The sequence below is a fragment of the Lepisosteus oculatus genome, chromosome 11, assembly GCF_040954835.1.
Source record: "Lepisosteus oculatus isolate fLepOcu1 chromosome 11, fLepOcu1.hap2, whole genome shotgun sequence".
NCBI classification, from domain to species: Eukaryota; Metazoa; Chordata; class Actinopteri; order Semionotiformes; family Lepisosteidae; genus Lepisosteus; species Lepisosteus oculatus.
In genome coordinates, this window is record NC_090706.1 from 811,374 (window position 1) to 831,093 (window position 19,720).

Consider the following 19,720-nt stretch of genomic DNA (forward strand, 5'->3'; position numbering starts at 1 on the left):
CACCAGCTCACGGCAGCTCCGAAGTTCTGGGCAGGCAGGAGCCTGGGACAGTCAGCGCTGCGTGGCTCCAGTGAAGGAGCAGGGGGGATACAGGCCAGCAGGACGCGGCTCGATTGGACAGGTGAGCAAGGGCACTGTGACGGCCACTGTGTGGGATTGATCACGTGGAGAGGGGACTCGGCTCGATGGGACACTCAGGAGGAAAACAGAGGCTTCGACAGGGCAGTTAGGTGTTTAGAGTTTTACAGCAGTGTCTGTGAACAGGCCAAGCATTGGGATTCCATGGGCTATTTTTCCCAGAGATCTAAACAGATATCTAAAACTTTGTAGAAGAAATACAAAATAAAATCAGCAAAGTTGTGTCTGTAGAAGGTAAACCCAGTCTGTACAACACAGCTCTGATCTTATTATGAAATACTCTGAAATATATAATAAAGTTTTTAATGTTTTTTTTTGCCTAGACCAAAAAAGCTCTGGAATTAGTTTTCTTATTTCTATTTCTAATATGTAAAAATGAAATTTAAATTAATTAATAATTTCCATTTTGGGGGAAAGAAAAATCATAAATGCTACAGTTACTTTGCATTTTCCTGTTCTTTTAAAAGCTCACTTAGTATTTCTTTAAGTGGTTTGAGGTTTATTTGAAGGTTTGCTTTGACCGGTCCTGGCCTTGGCTAGTCTGTGCTCTGTAGCTGATAAGTATGCTCAGATCACACTTGCTCAGACCAGCTGACCTGTGTTTGAATAATAAAGTCTGCTACAGTCAATGCCAAATTCTTTATGCAAGTTTGGGGACACACTCCAATCCAGACCTACAAAGAACTACAGGGCCCAGACTCGCACATCTGTGCACCAAGCCATCAGAGATTAGTCTTGGATTAGTCTCAGGATTCACAGCTTTGCCCTCCTGTCCAATGCTGTCCAATTTCGACTCCTCTGTTTAGCTTGTTCTTAGCGAGCCAGAGTATCTCCTGCATGCTCACAAGGCTCTCCTTTGGGCCATGTGAGCCTCAGCAGGAAACACAGACCAGACTGGACGATAAAACTGAGACATGGAGAGAGAGAGACAGAGGGGGTGTGGGTGTGGATGGAGAGTGAGGGATGCCAAGCAAAAGGGCAGGAGAGCGGAGGCTGCTTACAGGTAATCCGGAGGGACCTGGAGAACCAGGGAAACCTGGAGGACCCTGGAGGGAGAAACAGGCAGTGAGAGGGACAGCCCCGTCTGCACACTGGACCCAGGGGATGGGGCCTGTAGACAGGGTGGGCGGGGCCTAGAGGGCTATTCTCACACAGAGGACATCCTAGCTTCAACTTGCACTTGTTCCCTAACTAGTTACAGGCACACCATATTCCAAAGTGCAGACATCATTAAATTGGACCTTGCCTCAGATTTTACAGAATTAAGCTGTGAAGTGCAAGTGCTGGCTTTCTGTCTATTGTATCTTATTTGGAGTTTTTTTCCATTTTAAATTTGAATTACATGATTACGTTAAGAAACGCAAAAAAACATTTAATACATCGAGCATGTGACAGATTGACGTGAGCACGTGACAATAAAACAACAGTAACAACTATATAACCAAAAGACAGATAATCTCCATTCGCCAGAGGCAGTGATCAACTAAATTACATTCCATCTCATTAAGGTACTCCATCCAGCTCCTGGAACTGGCCTCCATCCATGTGTAACCTCTTATACACGTTGGATAATTTTTTTAAAGTAACAGACGTTATCTACAAGTCTAGATAAAACGGAGGGAATAACAACGCCCAAGAAAATATAAGGAACCCTGATGAAGACAAGCTCTTTCCCAAGTCTTTGTCGGACACATGGGAAGAATCTGAGTGCCAATCAAGTGATCGACCGAAGAGTGCCCCCTGTGGATCAAACAAAGCACAGCAGCTCTGCTTGTCTTAAAGGACAGATTGGGCTTCGCAGTCTGCTTAGTGCTTCCAAAGCTCCACTTCCTTATTAGAGGGGTTTAGTGCTTCTTTTGACTCCTGTACTCCAAGGTACTTACCATGGGTCCTGGAGGACCTGGGAACCCCCTGGGGCCCTGTGAACCATGTGATCCTTCTTCACCCTGCACAGTGGGAGAAAGTATTTGGGTCATGCTGGCGCCCCCGGAGAGGCAGGATCTCACACCGTTCCTGGTGGCCATTATCCACCGGGTACAACACTTTCCGCCTCTGCTAGCACAGTATTTCATCACCCGTTGCCTTTGATCCGTCAAGCCGGGATCAAAATCACAACGTGCTGGACAGCCCCCCACCCACCTGCCCACCTCACCTGCTCTCCCTTCTCCCCTCGCTGTCCGGGGATCCCTGGGGTACCTGGCACCCCGGGGCACCCTGGACCCCCATTGCCGTTGTCACCCTGAAACAGAGAGAGGGGGAATCAGCTGAGCCCCGTCACGAGGATGGAGAGGCGGTCGTGGGCTCTGGTTGGCAATTGACACCCCGAGACTCCAAAAATCAACCAGCCAATCACAGCCTTCACTTGCACAGTAACTCCTGGTGCAGCGCAAGTCCCAGAGTTTCATTCGATCCCAGATTCTATTTCCCAGAGAAGGTGAAGAGGCCATTTGGCTCATCTAGCCCCTCTGATAGATGGTAGGATTTCATCCTGCTGTTTCTTGGGAAAAAAACAGGGTATCGAATACTGGCTTCAACAACACGGCTGGGTAATATATTCAAGGCACCCTCAACCCTAACCTGAGAGGCTGAAACACATGTTTCTGTCCAGGTCCTGCTGCTAGATGATGCCTGTGCATTTTCATATGCTTGGGCTCCTAGCATCCTGTCCGGACCAACATTTCGATCCTTCTCCTCCGCACTGTGCGCTCACACAGCAGAGTGTTTCTGCAGCGCGGGGCAAAATCAACAGGACAAGTATTCCTCTTGATCGCAGTGGCGACTAAAAACTGATGGAACTACGTGGGAGCTGCACAGGGCTGCCGGAAATCGCAGTGGCAGAAGAGCTGCACCTACCCGGGCTTCTTCTTTCTGGAGCCTCTCAAAGCACTGCAAAGCAAAACCAGAAACAAAACTCAGCCCTGGCGCAGCATTCCTCTGTTTGTCTGTCACTCCCTGCCCCGCAAACCCCCAGTCAACACCGAGAGAGAGAGAGAGAGAGCGGCACCATCACCTTCTCACAACCGTCGCTCGATCCCGCTCCCGGCTGGCCCTGCTCCCCCTGCTCCCCCTTCTCTCCCTTCATCCCGATCACGCCAGGCACGCCGGGCAGGCCCTGGGAGCAGTCTCTGCAGAGGCCCTGCTGGGAGAGAGAGAGAGGCCGCGTCACTCACAAGGAACACGAGCTGCAGAAAGCGCTGCCGGGGCTAGATCCGGACACGATGAGAATAGTGCTGCACGTCCCGCGCAGAAACACCGTGCCATGCACATAACGCTTTTAAAGGGGAGAGATCAGAAGGGAGCAGCTGGTTTAAGGAGCCAGGGGGAAGGCCTTGGCACACACAGTGAGGCAGAAGGACCTGATCGAGCTGGTGATCTTGTCGTGAGCTCCTCACCTTCAGTACCTCGATTTTCGTTTCTCCGATCAGCGCCAGGGGTGGCTGTGGGGAAGAGAAGAGAATGTGACAGAGTGTCGAGTGATCGAGCACGACCAGGCCCCCTCTGAGGCCGCGAGAGGCAGAAGGGTCGGAGACACACTTTCATTCACACTTCAGTTTGGCTTGGAAAAGCCTTGTCACTGTAACCCATTGGTGTCCCTCCTCCTTCAGGAAGGGCCAGGTTACTTGCTCTGAAGGTAGTGGGTAACTGGTTCAATGGCGGCACGATTCGGAATGAGTTCCCCTGGCACTCTAGTAAAACAGTGGCTCTTACGGCCTGCTGGGAGCCTGTAGTGACATCAGTGAGGGATCAGTGATGCTCCCGTCAGGCGCTGTGGAGGAGTCACGGCGGGTCACATGACAAACGACCCTGCAGGTGGGCGTGTCAGAGGACCAGTGGCCAAGCAGGTACAGGGGATGTGTTGAGAGTTCCAGCTTGGGTGGGTCCGATACATTAGTTAGCATGCAATACTAATGACTGCTTAGACAAGAGGAATAAAATAATGCACAAAAGCAGGTAATCTACTTCTAAGGAGCCTGGCCGTTAACAGACTGGTTTCTCACTGCCTGAGGCAGGCTACACTGCGTGGGGGAGTTTGAGAAAGAGATCATTGTGAGAAAATGACCCCTAATCCCTCAAACCCCCCGCCCCCCCCAAGCCTTTGAGGGCCCTAAAGAGCCGAGCAGTGATCTTTCATCCACGGGCTTCAGGGCGCCCTGCCACCCTCTTTCTGACACATGCAGAGAAGGAGCAGAGAGAGCACTTTTTCAACGTCTGTTAAAAAAATCGAAAAAATAAAAAGGGAGGGAAAAGGAAAACAGAATAAAAAGCCGTTTAAGTGCAAAATTCAGATTCATTCACTGATTTTTAAATGGGAGATTCTGGCTTGAAGGGAAATAGCTATTCACTAAATTCTGTTATATATTACTTTCAGGTTGGTGCTTATGTTGAGCTCAAACCTTGCAGAACTGTGACTCAGCAATGCTAGCACTTTTTCACAACATTTAAGCAATCAGACCATTCACAAATAGAAGACATGGATTACAGATTGGCTGTCAAATTTACTGTTAATGTTGGAAAAAGTAATTGATTAAAATTGCCTCCATCAAGAGCTACTGCACAAATAACTTCTGTGTTAGGGCACCTGCCGAAAATGAGACAAAATACATACAGTATGAGTTACTGCATTGTATAATCGGTAATCGGGTACTCTCCAGGCCACCACTGTAAATGAGAATTTGTTCTCCACTGATCTAAGCAGGTAAGCAGAGGATTGGTGAAGTGAGTTCAGATTCTGCTGTGTCACTGTCTTTTTCTGAGGTCCTGTCACATGACCCAGCTCTTCAGCAGACATGACATGCTTCGATTGGACCATGTCACATGACCCAGCTCTTCAGCAAAACTGATAGGCTGTGATTGGGCCGTGTCATGTGACCCAGTTCTTCAGCGGAGGTGACAGACTGTGACTGGGCCCTGTCATGTGACCCAGCCTTCCAGCTGAGATGACAGGGTACAAACGGCCAGCTTTTGATCTAACTCACTGAAGGGCAGTGACATGGTGCTTTCTCATTGGCAAAGGTCAAATTCCTTCGCAAGGCTGTGATGAAAATGTAGCTTTGTCCCCCTAAAGTGCTGATATTTAAAAGATATTTGATATTTGCTTTCAGGTTCAGATGACACGCGTCCTGTTGTCCTGTTTTGGCACCCATGTGCATGTGATCACTGCCAGCCTCACAGCAAGAAGAAAAGCCATCTGAGAGGCAGTAACCCAAGTCGCTCTCCAAGTGAATGGTCTCATTGCAATTATATGTCAATGAAGAGCCATCATTTTGTCTTAAATTCTATTTATCTTCTTTTTACCATTATTTTACCTTATTTCTATTTACTCTTTCTCAACTACAGAAATTGCTGCTTCAGGTTACATTAATTTTCAAATTTGTTGAGAAGAGATTCCTAATTCTAGAAATTAGATTTTATTTTATTTGTTTTATTTTTTAACGGATAAGACATGCGGTCAGGTTTTGAGTTTTAAACCATTGACATATAACTGTTCAGGTGCTTTTTTGTGCTGCCTGGGGGCTGGTGGGCTGTGGCGGTGTCCATCAGAGTGGCACACTGGGGTCGGTCTGGCCCTGAGTCATGGCAGCCAGCCCCTGGCACTGCAGGTCTCTGCATGGCGCAGATCTGCCTTCAGACGCCTGCAGGACGGGTGTCTGAGCTCTGTCTGTACTTCCCGTGCAGGCAAAGCCCAAACTGGAAAGTGAAATTTAAGCTAAAATTAAAAATGGATAAATTGTTATACAGGACATTTTTTGTGATCGTCTTATAAGAAATAGAATTCATGTTGCTGGTATCTCTGTTCTTGAGGTAAAAAGAAGTCACAACTCCTTCATAAACACAACAGAATAAACCAAGAAGCATGAAACACACGTCACAATTTAACATTTCATATGAGCACACCAGGGCCGGTTACTGAAATGCATCTGCAGCAAGTGCGTTCAGTTCAAACGTCATAAAGAGCCCTCTGCACACTGTTCCACTGTGCTCATGAAGGAGCTGAAGCCTCACTGCAGTCTAGATTTACCAGCTTCTATTCTGTTGCGTCTTAGTCCAAGTTGTAACAAGCGGAACAACAGTCCCCTTGTTTCTGTAAAGGGAGACACGATGCGCGCTGGGGCTGGAACTGCAGTGCTGGTGTCTAACACGCAGGCAGGCCACGGCCGCAGAGCGCCACTCTGAGCAGACCCGGCGCCCGGCCCGGCGCCCGGCCGCCCCCTTCGCCACCTCAGCTACCGCCCACGGGCTCCGCCCACTGTCTGGTTACTTACTACTTCCCCGGGAAGCCCCGGTTTCCCCGGTAAGCCATCGTTTCCAGGGATACCCTGAAAGAAGGAACTGAGGTTCAATGGGTTTAGTCTGCTGCTGCAGTCCAGAGTCAGTGTTGCGCCTCGAGCTGATTTTCCTCCAGCTCCCTTTGAAATCCCGCTATCAGCAGGAGATCAGCTGCAGCCGAAAGCCCTGCTAGCGGCCCTTGTCCTGGTATCCGTGTGTGATTGCCGACTTGGAGAGTTTTTATACCTTTTTTAAACTTTTTTCAAATCAACAAGGGTTTCCACACAATACCAGGTTAAAGAAAAAGCAGTGCTCACCGCATACAACTGACAACAACTGACCCTGTTGTTGTCAAGCGCCTTCAGATGATGCATCATGAAAGGCACTATATAAAATAACGATTAGTGAGACCCTGCAGAACACTGCTCTCCTTTTGCAGTTTCTATTTTCTATTGCCGTGCTTGCAGTCATTAAATGGTTTTATAAATAGACTGTGCTGCTGGCGGAGATGCTGTTGCAGTGGGTTGCGTGGACTTCAGGACATGAGCAAGCGCAAGCACACTGACACAACACCAAGATCCCGGCTGGCAGAGCCGCAGAGCCGCCTCGTGTCCAGGACAGAGGCCCTGACCGCTGCAGTGAGCTCTGCCTGTTCTTTAAAGCCAGCCGGCCGAGAGAGAGAGGCCCTCCCCCACCGCATGGAAGTCCAGGATATCGTCTCCTCTGAGATTTTCCAAACTTTTTGTTTTTGGGAAGCATTGAGATCAGAATGTAATGTTTGGTGTTCTGCTGCCTCAGGGCCTGTAGTTGCTCTTTTATTTGCTCTTTTACATGCTCTTTGGGGTGGGAGTTTGGTACCGGAGCTCAGCGGGCCAGCGTTCGACTTCTTTATTTCCAGCAGAACGGAAGCGTCCGGTATCAGGGCGCTGCTTCCTTTTTTTGAAAAACAAATTTAGGTGCTGTTTTTGTGCTTCTGTTTTGAGAACTCACTGCTGGGAAGGCTGAGTGGGGACAAGGCACTGCAGAGCAGACAGTCCTGCTCCGGTCCAGCAAGGCCCGGACACGAGGGGAGGTGAGGCAAATCACCCGCCAGAGCGGCACCGTCAGACCAGCCCAGCTGGGCCCGGCTCAGCCCGGCCTGCTCTGAGCCTCCATCGAACAATGTGGGCTTGTTTTTCCAAGCACACTGCCTTGCCTCAGTCAGTCCTTACACCACAATAAGTTCCCCCTCTAAATGGCTTGGATATCCTCCACTCCCAGGAGCTATCTGCAGGAGCACTACTGTAGGTCTGGGGTGTTAGTGGGATTTTAAGCAATGCTAATTACTCTACTTTTCTAATTTGTTAAACCTGCTTTTAAAGTAGTACTAAACTATGACCTACTGTAAGTTGTTATATTTACTCATGAATTCTCCTGTATTTAAAGATACTACATATGATAATTATTTTACAGCTACATTTAAGGATTTATTATATAATACTTAATAGAATACTTTTAATTTATAATACTGAAGTATTTTTAAAACCGGAGGTTTAGTGCTGTTGGCGCTATTTTCCTTGTGAAGGCGACAGTGAGTTTGCACAGAAGCCCATGCAGACCAGGCGAAGAGACAGAGAGACAGTGCAGCCCTCGGTGTCCAGGGCTCTCCGGGAGGCAAGGGGTGAAACGGCAGCTGGCAAGGCTCTTACCTGAGGGCCGGGGATCCCAATGAACCCCTGGGGACCTGGGGGGCCGGGGGGGCCAGGAGGTCCGGGTGGCCCCTGAAAACAAGAAGGAAATCAAGAGTCCTGTCACAGCAGGGCAGCAGATCACAGCACTGCGGTCGCCTGTCACAGCAGGGCAGCAGATCACAGCACTGCGGTCGCCTGTCACAGCCGGGCAGCGGATCACAGCACTGCGGTCGCCTGTCACAGCAGGGCAGCGGATCACAGCACTGCGGTCGCCTGTCACAGCCGGGCAGCGGATCACAGCACTGCGGTCGCCTGTCACAGCCGGGCAGCGGATCACAGCACTGCGGTCGCCTGTCACAGCCGGGCAGCGGATCACAGCACTGCGGTCGCCTGTCACAGCCGGGCAGCGGATCACAGCACTGCGGTCGCCTGTCACAGCCGGGCAGTGGATCACAGCACTGCGGTCGCCTGTCACAGCCGGGCAGTGGATCACTGCGGTCGCCTGTCACAGCCGGGCAGTGGATCACAGCAGGGCAGCGGATCACAGCACTGCGGTCGCCTGTCACAGCCGGGCAGTGGATCACAGCACTGCGGTCGCCTGTCACAGCCGGGCAGTGGATCACTGCGGTCGCCTGTCACAGCCGGGCAGCGGATCACAGCACTGCGGTCGCCTGTCACAGCCGGGCAGTGGATCACAGCACTGCGGTCGCCTGTCACAGCCGGGCAGTGGATCACAGCAGGGCAGCAGATCACAGCAGGGCAGCGGATCACAGCAGGGCAGCGGATCACAGCAGGGCAGCGGATCACAGCACTGCGGTCGCCTTTCCAGACGGCAGCGGTGCTGTTCCTGCACTGGTGTGGTTAAGCTCCAGGGAAGATGGGAGGCCAGATGAAATTTTAATTCAGCTTGGAGTAACACGGCGCTCAATTACGACAGTCAAGTCCATGTGATGCACAAGGGTTAAGCGTTGTGATCACCCTGCAGCTGATATATATTCTCTCAAAAGACCAATCTACATGAATTCAACAAGCTCCAGAGCTGAAGCTGATACCCAGGTAGACCAGACAAATGCGCATCTGGCTGGACTGGCAGAGGGGGTGAGGACAAGTGCAGCACTTACAGACAGACATCGGACAGAAGGACAGACAGGTGGACAAGACGGACAGTGAAGCGAAACCAGTTCAGACCTGAGGTCCAGGCTGCCAAAAATTCCCAGTGACCAGTGTGCCAGGAGCACCCTGCAGAGGAGAGAAATCACATTGCATCCTGCTGTTGTTAAAGACATTTTTCTTAATGACCCTTCAGTCAAACGCCCCCGTGAGAGTACGAAGCTGGGAAGAAGAGTAAGACGAGCAGGTGCTCGTCGTGGAAGGAGTCCCTGTTCACATGAAGGTACTCCTGACACTTGAGAAAGTGCCCTGCACTGTGCACAGTCTCCCTGTCAAATGTAACCCCACCACAGAAGGTGAAATTTGCACATTATTCTCACATGAGCCACAGTGTTATTGGGCTCACATCACAACCCCTATTAACATTATGTCCTGTATTGACATTGCACTTGGTTTCCGTCTGGTTTCCCACTGCACATGGCTCTACTGTTCCTTCCGGTCACTGTTCTTCTGGGGGGAAACCAGGCCCAGGTCTGAGCTGACAGGAGGAAGAGGCTTTGTCTTCCATACAGGAGAGAAACCCCAGAGCAAGGCCACAGCCTGTCTCAGCACCAGACCCGTGCAGTAAGACCGCTCTGCAGCGTCTGCACCTCTTCCACACTCCACCAGGAGTGAAAATTGTCTTAAGACACCAGACTTAGATAAACGTTTAGTGTCTAATCTGTAACTAAATAAATGAGTAATCTCCAGTTCAGAGTGAAAGAAACTTTCTCCTGTGTCCCTCAATCTCTTGATTCTGTCCCTCTGAGCTTCTGCTTTCACCCCTGGCTTGCAGGACAGGAGCTCCCAGACCCAGTCTGGCAGGGCCCCAGAGCAGCCTGGTGTCCAGGACAGGGGCCCTGAACATTGCCACTCGCACTCGGCTCCCCATGGTCTCGCTGAAGGAACTACTGGGTGAGGTGCAGCAGTGTAACAGACTGTCCAGGATCTTCAGGTGCTGCTGCTTTAAAAGCACCTGGAAACCTGCAGGAACACGGCCCCCCCCAGACTGGAGCCGGAGGTCCCTCCCCCACGGGATAATCATTTACAGTCCCAGATCAGGAGCCTGCGTATTCCCTGTCTGCCCTGCTGGGGGCGCCGCCGTCCCGAAGACGAGGCTGGGGTCGGGAGCACTCACAGGTCTGCCGGAGTTGGTGAATGTGGGGGGCTGGCAGCCGCAGTCCCCCGGCTCTCCCTGCGGAAACACACGACAGTCTTGTTACGCCCCAGCGCTGGGCGGGTGGGCTGTGGGAGGGGTGGCACCCATCACTCCATCACTCCCACTCACACCAGCAGTGCCACGGTCTCCATGACGACGGGACCGAAGCAGGACTGGGCACCCTCCCCCGCGCCACACATCAGCAGCCCAACCCAAAAACCCTGAAGGGGGGATCTATTTCATATCAAAAGGCATCTGTTTTTTTATATCAAAGGCATCTGTAAAGTCCGAATATTTATTTTTTAAATGACCTGAACTTTAGCCTTATTCTCTTATGCTCCTTCCTGTTTTTTTTTCATTCCTAAGTGAGCTTCGGTACCCTTAATGACAAAAAAATACCTTCGCCCACATTTCTGTTTTTCAAATAAAAAAAAAAACTGCGTCAATGACGGTAACACACCGAGGTGTATCATGTTACTTAAACACTGCTGTTTAAAACTCATCTCATTATCCAGGAGTGCTTTCATAAGCAACATGTCTTGTCTTCCCCCACAAGCGAAACTTCCTTGTCATCTCTCTTCTGTTCACATACCCCTCAGGCTATCTCTTCCCTCTCTTCAAACCTCTGATTGCCATCTGTTCTGCTATTTTAAATCAGATCCTCCTTCAATCCCCGCTTTAAAACAGACTTGCCTTGTCTCCTTTGGGCCCACTTGTTCCCTGAAATAAAAGAGACAAACCTTTGTCATACTTGTCTTGCAGATCTGATCCAGAACAGTCAAGCCTCACAGGCAAGATTCAGACCAAATGAATGCTGGGATTTTAGAAATGCAGACAGCCCGTCACAGTCTGAATTAAAAATCAATGCCACCTTTGTAAAGGTGATTTATTCACATGTTGAGTGTTTATCCATAGACTCAGTGCACAGTACAGCATCGCAATTCTGACCCATTAGAAAGACTCTGTGACAATTAGCTTCAGTGCCTTTAGAAGCACAGGTCTGCAAACCTGCGAGACTGAACCAGGGCCAAACAGGGCCAAGAGCAGCGTTTCAGCTGAGCCTGGACCGAGGCCCGGGTGGAAACAGAGTTACTCACCGGGTGTCCATCCCCTCCAGGTATCCCAGGAATGCCATCCTTCCCCTGCAACACCAAACCTTAGTTGGTCACCAGCCAGAATTTACACAAACTGTCATTTTCTGTTACTGCCAGATACCCGCCCCTTGCTTCATCCTCCTTCTGGCACTGATCTTTCGCCAGCACTTTCCTCACAGGATCTCCTGTTTCCCTCTGGTGTCGGCTTCCGTGCCTGATGTACGCTACACATAGTCCGCTCTCGTTTTACGTTCTCTTAGACCTCGCCTCCCTCCTCCCCTCAGCTCCTCCCCTCCACTCCTTGTCCCACCTTCCCTCTCCCTCCCCACTCACTCTCTCCCTCCTCTCTGGCCCCTCCCCCTCCCTCCTCCATAGCTCCTCCCCCTCCTTACTCCACCTTCCCTCTCCCTCCTCACTCACTCTCTCTCTCCCTCCTCTCTAGCCCCTCCCTCACCCACAGCCCCTCTCCCTCCATACTCACTTTCCCCACCTCCCTCCTCCCTCGCTCCTCCCCCTCCCCTCTCACTCAGTCCCCCCTCCTCTCTCCCAGCTATCTCCCCATTCCTCCTCATTCGCTCCCTCCCCTCCCACCTCTATCATTCCCCCTCTTTGCTTGCTCCTCCCGCTCCCCCTTGCTCCGCCCTCCTCTGTGTTCGATGGACCGACATCCTTACCGGGGGCCCCATCACTCCGATGCCCACTGGTCCCAGGGGCCCTGGAGGCCCTTCTGGTCCTTCAGAGCCCTGCAGGAAAGACATGGGGTTCACCGATATTTAAGGCCAGAGGTGTGTTGCTTCAGTCTGCGGTATCTGCAGGGTTTGCAGATGCCTGAGCTACCTCTGCTAAACCTCACTAAATGTCTATGAAGCTGCCTAGGCCTGTGGCAATGCAGTCAATGGGGACTGGAGGTATGGATCACAAATTTAAGGATCTGTGGATTTTCTTTTTACAAGATACAAGGACATCTCCTCCAACAACACGACCAGACAGCCTGTTCCAGACACTAATATCCTCCTGCCTAAAGAAGTGGCTCCTCTTCCCATCTTAAACATGCTTTGCCTTGCCGCGTACTTCTGTGCGATCTGGCACCCCTGCTTAAATAATGGGGGATCCTGCAGGAACCTTCTCACCTTCTCTCCTTTGACCCCTCGTGGTCCCGTGGCTCCGGTCTTGCCTGCTGGACCCTGAAGGGGAACCACACACTGATCAGCACACAGCCAATACTGGCGCCACTGGTACCAGCAGAACCAGGAGGCTGCCTAACCATTAACTTGCTCCCCCTTGGGCAATAACTGAAATACTCCATTGGCTGGGACGTAACACAGAGGATCTCCAGCCGTGACCCTGCAGGCAGCGATGTTGACTACACGACTGAACACAGGCCTGCACCGACAGCAGTTCACTCAGCCCTGACACATCAAGCGAGCCTGGAGCCAAACTGCTCCTGCCTGCTGTTATTCCCTTTTAGGAACAACCGCAGTTTTCACTGAGCTTTCCGATTCGCTCTTCTCGTCACTATGGTAACGATCAGCGGTCAGCAAGCTCCGCCCAGCTGACCACGCTGGCTGACCCATCCCTGTTTCCTCGTTAGGGCTGTACACATCCTTGAGAAGATGAAACATCACGTACCTGCTTCCCGGGGGGACCCCTCTGCCCGTCCTCTCCCTGTGGGGAAGAAGCATGGTGTGGGTTGGTATGGTAGCACTATGTGTTCAGAGTGCTGCAGACTGAGGAGAGGCCAGAGAGGCCATATGTCAACGTGAACGTCACACTCCCCTTCCTGGTGTCTGTGTCTACAGCACCGCACGAGAGAAAACAACAAACACACTCGTAACAGAACCCAGAAACCTGAGGGCGACCACAACTCCTTTTGCTTCACTCCAGCAGGAGAGAGAGAGACAACAGAGAGTGACAGAGTGGATGTCTGGATTACCTGGGGTCCTGGGAGCCCCTGTCCCGCTACTCCTGGATCTCCCTGAAAAAACAGCACCAGAAGGCAGAGCAGTCGTTAGTGCCTCTCAGCCACCTCCAAGACCCCCACTTAGTCCCTAAAGCCTGCCATTCTCTTTGCAAACTATGTCATTATAGTCATAGATACCACAAAGAACAAGATATAGGTCATTTATGTGAGCTCTCTATGGACCTCAGTATCATTAGTTTTCTTTATGGCCACTGCTAGGAGAAAGATTTTAGACATTTTCCACTGCTCTGCTCTTAGCTCAGTTTTTCCTTTTTTATACAGAATCACAATTCTGTGTTGACCTCCTGTTGAAATTGTAGGTATCTTGTTTTAAGCTGACAAGTGATCCTGCTAGATGTGTGTTTTGTAGTGCAAGAAGGGGTGGTGTGGTTCCGTGTGGTGTTTGTGCACAGTGTGTGTGGTGTTTGTGTTGTATGTGCATGGTGTTCGAGTAGGACTGTTATCAGGAAGCATCTTCATGCACAGGTATACCTGATGGACAGGTGAGCTCTCTCAGACACATTGCCGTTCCTAACGGACAGGTGAACTGTCTCACGAACACACTGCCGTGCCTGTCGGACAGGTGAGCTCTCTCACGGCCACGTCGCCATGCCTGACGGACAGGTGAGCTCTCTTAAGGCCACATGAGGCAGGTGAACTCTCTCACAAACACACTGCTGTGCCTGACGGACAGGTGAGCTCTCTCACGAACACACTGCCATGCCTGTCGGACAGGTGAGCTCTCTGTAAGCCACATGAGACAGGTGAGCTCTCTCCTACCTGGCTGCCCTTGGGACCAGGAGGCCCTGTGGCTCCGGGGAGGCCAGGCTGACCCTGCCAGGACAAGAAGGAAAGGTTTCTTAGTTAAAAAAGCAACTCCTGCTTGTAGAGAACATAGGTACACAAAGTACAACCAAAAACTATGGGAGAAAGCAGAACAGGACCATAATTTGGATAAACCAAATTGCAAGGATACTGTTACTGGCAACACGTCAGTATCTTAGCTACTGCTTGTGGGAAGAGGAGAGGAGGGCACATCATGTGATAACCACAGGACAACTGAGGAAGGTGGAGCAAGATGAAACCGATTGAATCGATGAACTGACACTCTAGAATCACCCGACCAAGGGAGTAGAGCCCATTCCACTCTTTTCCTGAGGAAAACTGAGACAGACTCACGTGTCTTCCAGGGATTCCTGTCCCCGGGAGTCCAGGCTCCCCCCTCTCGCCCTTGTGTCCCGGGATCCCCACTGTATCCTTCAGGCCCTCTGGCAGTGATGGACACATCTCACAGGCATCCCCCTGTGCAGGGAGAGCAGACAGATGCACACAGTGACATGGCATGGTGGAGGGCACAGGTCAGCACAGGCAGAAGAACAGTACCCGCGACACCGGAGATGACGTGAATCCACTCTAAAATCTTTGCCATTCAGCTGCTCAGTAAGATAAATGTATGTTTATTTGTTGTGTGAAAAACCTTCTGTGCGAGGCACGTTCTTAGTACATGGACATTGAAGTCCACAATGAGCTGCACTATAAGGGCTGGTAGGCTGCTGGTGTCCCAGACAGTCGGACCCGTGACGTAGCCAGGCAGTGCTTTCTGTTCCACAGAGGGGTCCCTCACCTTCTCCCCCTTGGGCCCTGGCAGGCCACTCCTCCCGGGTTCCCCTGAAAGTCCTGGGACCCCCGCAGACCCCGCCGTCCCCGGATCACCCTGGAGCCCCTGGTTTCCCTGTGGACACAACCAGCGTCTGTGGTCAATCACCACGTTTAAGGAAACAAACAGGAAAACTAAAAAATGTTTCTTACACTAATAGGTAAAAATAAAAAAATCTTCTTTTTTGTTTAAAAAATACACAAAATCATTATGTGCATTGCTGTCCTTTGGATGAGATGTTAAACTGAGGTTCTATCTGCTAGGTCAACAATAATCCAAGGGCTGCTTGTCCACTCTGGCTTCCCTGCACCTCCAACTGGTGATGCAGTTTCTCGGCCTGATCAGAGTGCAGAGTGCTGCACATCACCCAGGGGCAGTGCCCCCCTCCTGTGTGTGAGGCACTGTGTGTGAGGATGAAGGCCGTTATTTAGACATACGTCAACAGGTAGACTGTCCTCTCCCAGCCCTGCATTGCCCTTGGGTGTTCTTCACTTACCTTCTCTCCTTTCAGTCCAGGACTGCCAGGCCGACCCTAGAGGCCAGAGACGAAGAGAGACTGTTACAGAGAAACACACAGAGAGCTGCCCCTTTCCCTTTCCTTGAGAATGAAGCCAGCCAGAACGAGGCCTTCTGACAAAATGAACATGGCGATTCTTGTCTGAACCACATCCCCCCCCCAGAAAACTGTGGGGAATGACCTGCCGTCCTCAGGAATCTGGCCAGCTGAAGGAAGACAACCGGTCAGATGATGTTGAAAAACCAGGAAGCGGAAGCTTTCGCTCGGCCTGATTTGTTTGAGAAAAGAGCAGACCTCTGTTATCAACCAGAAGAACAGGGGGGAGAATGCGACCAATTGACTGTGAGATCATAGCTTTGTGAAACTTTGTAAGATATTTAAAATGCAAGCTTTTTTTGCCTTTCGTGAAGGGGTTTGGAGAGAAACCTGTCATGACGCCTATAATCAGTGGTTTAGTTCCTGTTGACTTAAGAGAGGACTGTGAAGTGCACCTCACTACACCAGTGAACCACCTTCTCCCTGTGCACCCAGTTTGTTTGCGCTCTCTGGCCTCTGACATCCCACACTCACTCCCGCAGCAGAGCTGGAGGATGAGCGATGATCACCAAGTCAACAGGCAGAGCCTCAGCTAGACCTGCCAATCAGCCAGTTGCTGTGACTACTTGCACTGGAAGAGGATCTGTTCCACCTGTGCGTCACCTGTGCGCCTCAATCGCCACACCTGTCACCCCGGGAGCTGGCTATTTAGGTTTGCGGTATTTGCATTAACTTTGATGCTTATTCTTGGAGTTTTGTTTTGTGTGCTGTGTTCCACGGACCTCTTGGTTAAGAATTTGCTTGCTTGTTTTTTGGCAGCTTTTCTGTAACTTCCCCTGGACTGTGTGCTTGCCTGCTCCGCCTGCACTTGGGTTTTCCTTACTGCCCTGGGACAGTGTGGTGTGACGGGCATGAGCATCATCGTCACACCCAGAGCCGGGGAGAATCCGCTTTCTTTCCATTGCTCCAAGACCGAGGAGGGACGTCCCAGCCCATTCTGGACCCAGCACATCAGTCAGCCCCTTCGCATTCTGTCTTCAAACTAATTTTTATACTCTCTCTTTTAATTCAAAAGGGTTTATTGCATTCAGGTATGTCAAATGCTTTAGTTTTGGTTTATTGTAAAGTGCCCTGAGATAAAGCGTCAGAACAGGTTCGGAATTTGCAGTGAGCCAATGGATCTGACACTGGAAAAGCCTCATGTTCTCGCGTCTCTTGACTCGAAGTTTCCTGTTCCCTTCTGCACTGATACTAGGTCACAGGTCATAGGTCACAGGCTCCATCTTCTCAACGATGAGTCCAATTAAGTAATCAACAGCTCGGATTGACAGAAAACCGGAAGGCAGCTCGGCCTGTGAGTACTGCTACCTCACGGCATGAAACTCTGACTGACGAGTCACGCGATCTCTCCAGCATTCGCCACGCCCACTCATAAATCCCAGCGCTTTCTTACCGGCTCCCCTGGCTTTCCGATCCCTGGCGTCCCGGGCTCACCCCTCTCCCCAGGCAGGCCTGCCAGTCTGATGGTGGGCTGGGGGCCACCAGCCTCTGCGGGCAGCGCTGGGCACAGGTCACAGGAGTCCCCCTGTCCAAGAAGAGAAGCACAGGTCAGAAATGCCCCTTCCTGACGGCCGCAGTGTGAAAGAGCGCCACAGACTGGGCACACCACCTGCTCTACTCAATATCGGGCTTGATCAGTGCAGAAGGTCGGGGAAAATAGGGAGAAATGGGGGAGGAGTCTATAGACTATAGCAGTGGCATCATACTAAACACAAAAAGCAGTTGGCACTCAAGTCCCACCTTCTCTCCCTTGAAGCCTGACTCCCCCTTGATTCCTGGGACTCCAGAATCACCCTGAAAGACAGAAACAGTGACTCATCCACCACGCATCCCGGTTTCTTCATTTGTGTTACGAGAGGTGGTTGTACTGACTGGTTTGCAGACAATCTCTCTGCAAGAGCCCAGCTCTCGGCTCCTTCACTGGACTTGGATCCATAGCTTGACCAAGCCACAGGACCTGCCGGGCTGCTTCCAGCCAGCTCGTCTCAGACTCAGAGATCAAACAGAAGTCATCCTGCAGCCCTCACCTTGTCCCCCTTCTCTCCATCACGGCCACCCAGGCCACGCTGTCCTGTCTTGCCCTGAAGCGGGAACGAATAACATTTAATAACATTTAATTACAGGGTAGAAAAACTGTACAGACAAGTGCACTAAATGATTTTGCTCATGCAGATCTAAATACGCCTAGAAAAGAGTCACTACACAGTCAATTTAAGCCCCAATTCAAAGTGACCCAACACTAACCACTAACACAGCTGGAGCCTGTCTGACCTCCCACACAAGACTTGCTTCATTTCCTTAGGGCTGTAATCATAAAACATCTGTTTCACTCAACCTACCACTTGTCTTCTGATGCAGGAACTACAAACTCCTAATGTTCCAAAGTTAGAAGACTGAATTGTTATTTTCTAACGAGGAATAAACTCTAAAAGATTTACGAAGGAACATGCAATGTGTCTGTGCAACGTTTCATGTGTCAAGCTGCACAAAGTGCTCTCCCTACGGCCGACACAGCACGAAGGCTCCTTGTTGACTCTGGCGGCTCACCGTTCTGCCCTCTGGTCCTCGCTCGCCGGTGTGGCCCTGGAACACAGAGGCAGAGGGCTTGGGTCTGACCCGTCAGCGAGAACACCTGCCACGCCTCACATCCCCGCCCATCAGGCACGGTCATGGCCCTCATTACACATCAGGGTGCCCCTGAGAACAACTGCGCGCGTCTTAAACCACAACCGAGGTCAAGCCGGCACTGGAGGAGTCATGCATCTCGCTCCAGTCTCTGTGGTCTCACTCCACGAGTGCAGAAGAGGGCACCCATTCCCCCATTCCATTAGCAGCAAGTGTTCCTCTTGACCCCAAAGTGCTGGCTGGGACGCACCCCGCTTCCTAAACCACATCAGGAAGGATCTCGAAATGATACAACATCTCACCTTTTCTCCTTTCTGTCCTGACAGACCTGTGGCTCCTGGCTCACCCTGCAGAACACAATGTTACCTCCTTTTATACCACAGGACAGGATCAGTGTGCTAAACCAGCTCAGGCAGAAGGAAAATGCATTTTCATTTGGATGGAGAATCGAAAGAAAGCAAAGCTGGTGACTATGACATGTGAAGTAAAACACAAAACACAAGAACTGAACATGGGAAATATGTGGTGATTTTGTTAGATTACCAGGAAACCTGCCACCCAGCTGCAGAGTTAACTGTAGCCTACTTGTATGTATATGTGCCCTCACTTGTCAGTGAGACTCCTCTTCCAAGCTGTAGCTGGGATGTTCCAGTGAACTAACTAAGTTAACAAACAGGGTGCCAGCAAGCACACATTTACTGTTGTTAGGAAGATTAAGAAACTAAGAACCTATAAAAAAACAGCTATTTACATAAAGAATGGTCTATATCCGTATTTGCAGGAAAAAAATGGGACTGCAAACAAAAATGAATTGGCCTTTTAAAAATTAATAGCATTCATGGTCACAAAGCGTATTCAGGTGTGACCCGAGGAAGGCTCCAAGGCAGAAACGTTGTGTTTTTCTTCTTCTCTTTTCAGCATGGAATAAACCTTTTACTTGTTCCTTTGCAGCCTAAGCATGCTGACGCAGTGACCACCTGAAGTATTAAATACATGCACACTAAACTCACATTCAGACCTTGAGTACTTGAGTACCAGTACAGGCTGCAACAATAAAGTTCCACTGCTCTGACTGTGTGGATCCACTAGGGGGCGCTAACTCCGAGACCAGGGACTCACCGGCTCGCCTTTCATATTCAGTTTGGCCTCCTGCGCGTTGATCAGGTTGGCAGGCAGCTGGCCGAGCGTTGGGCAGAGCTCACATGATTCACCCTGGGAACACAAAAAAGTGAACTCAGTCAGAGATTCAAGCCTGGAAATATCCCTTATGCACAAATAAAAAAAACTGCATCTTCCTAAATTTAGTTTGAGAAGCAGTTCTTCAGTGAATCTTGTCCTAAGCATCCTGTAGGGCAGTCACTTCCATGTGCTGAGTGTTATACAACTGC

At 50.7% G+C, this 19,720-nt stretch overlaps 1 protein-coding gene across 6 annotated transcripts in view; it reads right to left on the reverse strand.

Annotated features, from left to right (window-relative positions):
• col16a1 (collagen, type XVI, alpha 1) overlaps positions 1 to 19,720 on the reverse strand; it is a 57,344-nt gene that overhangs the window by 12,543 nt on the left and 25,081 nt on the right. For 2 of the 6 annotated variants that reach the window (XM_015348468.2, XM_015348466.2), the window contains 26 exons: positions 19,452 to 19,544; positions 18,635 to 18,679; positions 18,255 to 18,290; positions 17,735 to 17,788; positions 17,448 to 17,501; positions 17,101 to 17,232; positions 15,591 to 15,626; positions 15,062 to 15,169; positions 14,617 to 14,739; positions 14,218 to 14,271; positions 13,411 to 13,452; positions 13,107 to 13,142; positions 12,608 to 12,661; positions 12,152 to 12,220; positions 11,481 to 11,525; positions 11,077 to 11,103; positions 10,363 to 10,419; positions 9,264 to 9,314; positions 8,094 to 8,165; positions 6,402 to 6,455; positions 3,531 to 3,575; positions 3,149 to 3,277; positions 2,992 to 3,024; positions 2,291 to 2,377; positions 2,022 to 2,084; positions 1,140 to 1,184 (listed from right to left, as the gene is read on the reverse strand). In XM_015348468.2, the coding sequence (XP_015203954.2) occupies positions 1,140 to 1,184; positions 2,022 to 2,084; positions 2,291 to 2,377; positions 2,992 to 3,024; positions 3,149 to 3,277; positions 3,531 to 3,575; positions 6,402 to 6,455; positions 8,094 to 8,165; positions 9,264 to 9,314; positions 10,363 to 10,419; positions 11,077 to 11,103; positions 11,481 to 11,525; positions 12,152 to 12,220; positions 12,608 to 12,661; positions 13,107 to 13,142; positions 13,411 to 13,452; positions 14,218 to 14,271; positions 14,617 to 14,739; positions 15,062 to 15,169; positions 15,591 to 15,626; positions 17,101 to 17,232; positions 17,448 to 17,501; positions 17,735 to 17,788; positions 18,255 to 18,290; positions 18,635 to 18,679; positions 19,452 to 19,544 (1,644 nt within the window). The remainder of the gene's footprint in view (positions 1 to 1,139; positions 1,185 to 2,021; positions 2,085 to 2,290; positions 2,378 to 2,991; positions 3,025 to 3,148; positions 3,278 to 3,530; positions 3,576 to 6,401; positions 6,456 to 8,093; positions 8,166 to 9,263; positions 9,315 to 10,362; positions 10,420 to 11,076; positions 11,104 to 11,480; positions 11,526 to 12,151; positions 12,221 to 12,607; positions 12,662 to 13,106; positions 13,143 to 13,410; positions 13,453 to 14,217; positions 14,272 to 14,616; positions 14,740 to 15,061; positions 15,170 to 15,590; positions 15,627 to 17,100; positions 17,233 to 17,447; positions 17,502 to 17,734; positions 17,789 to 18,254; positions 18,291 to 18,634; positions 18,680 to 19,451; positions 19,545 to 19,720) is intronic. The other 4 variants (XM_015348467.2, XM_015348470.2, XM_015348469.2 and 1 more) reach the window with 4 other exon arrangements.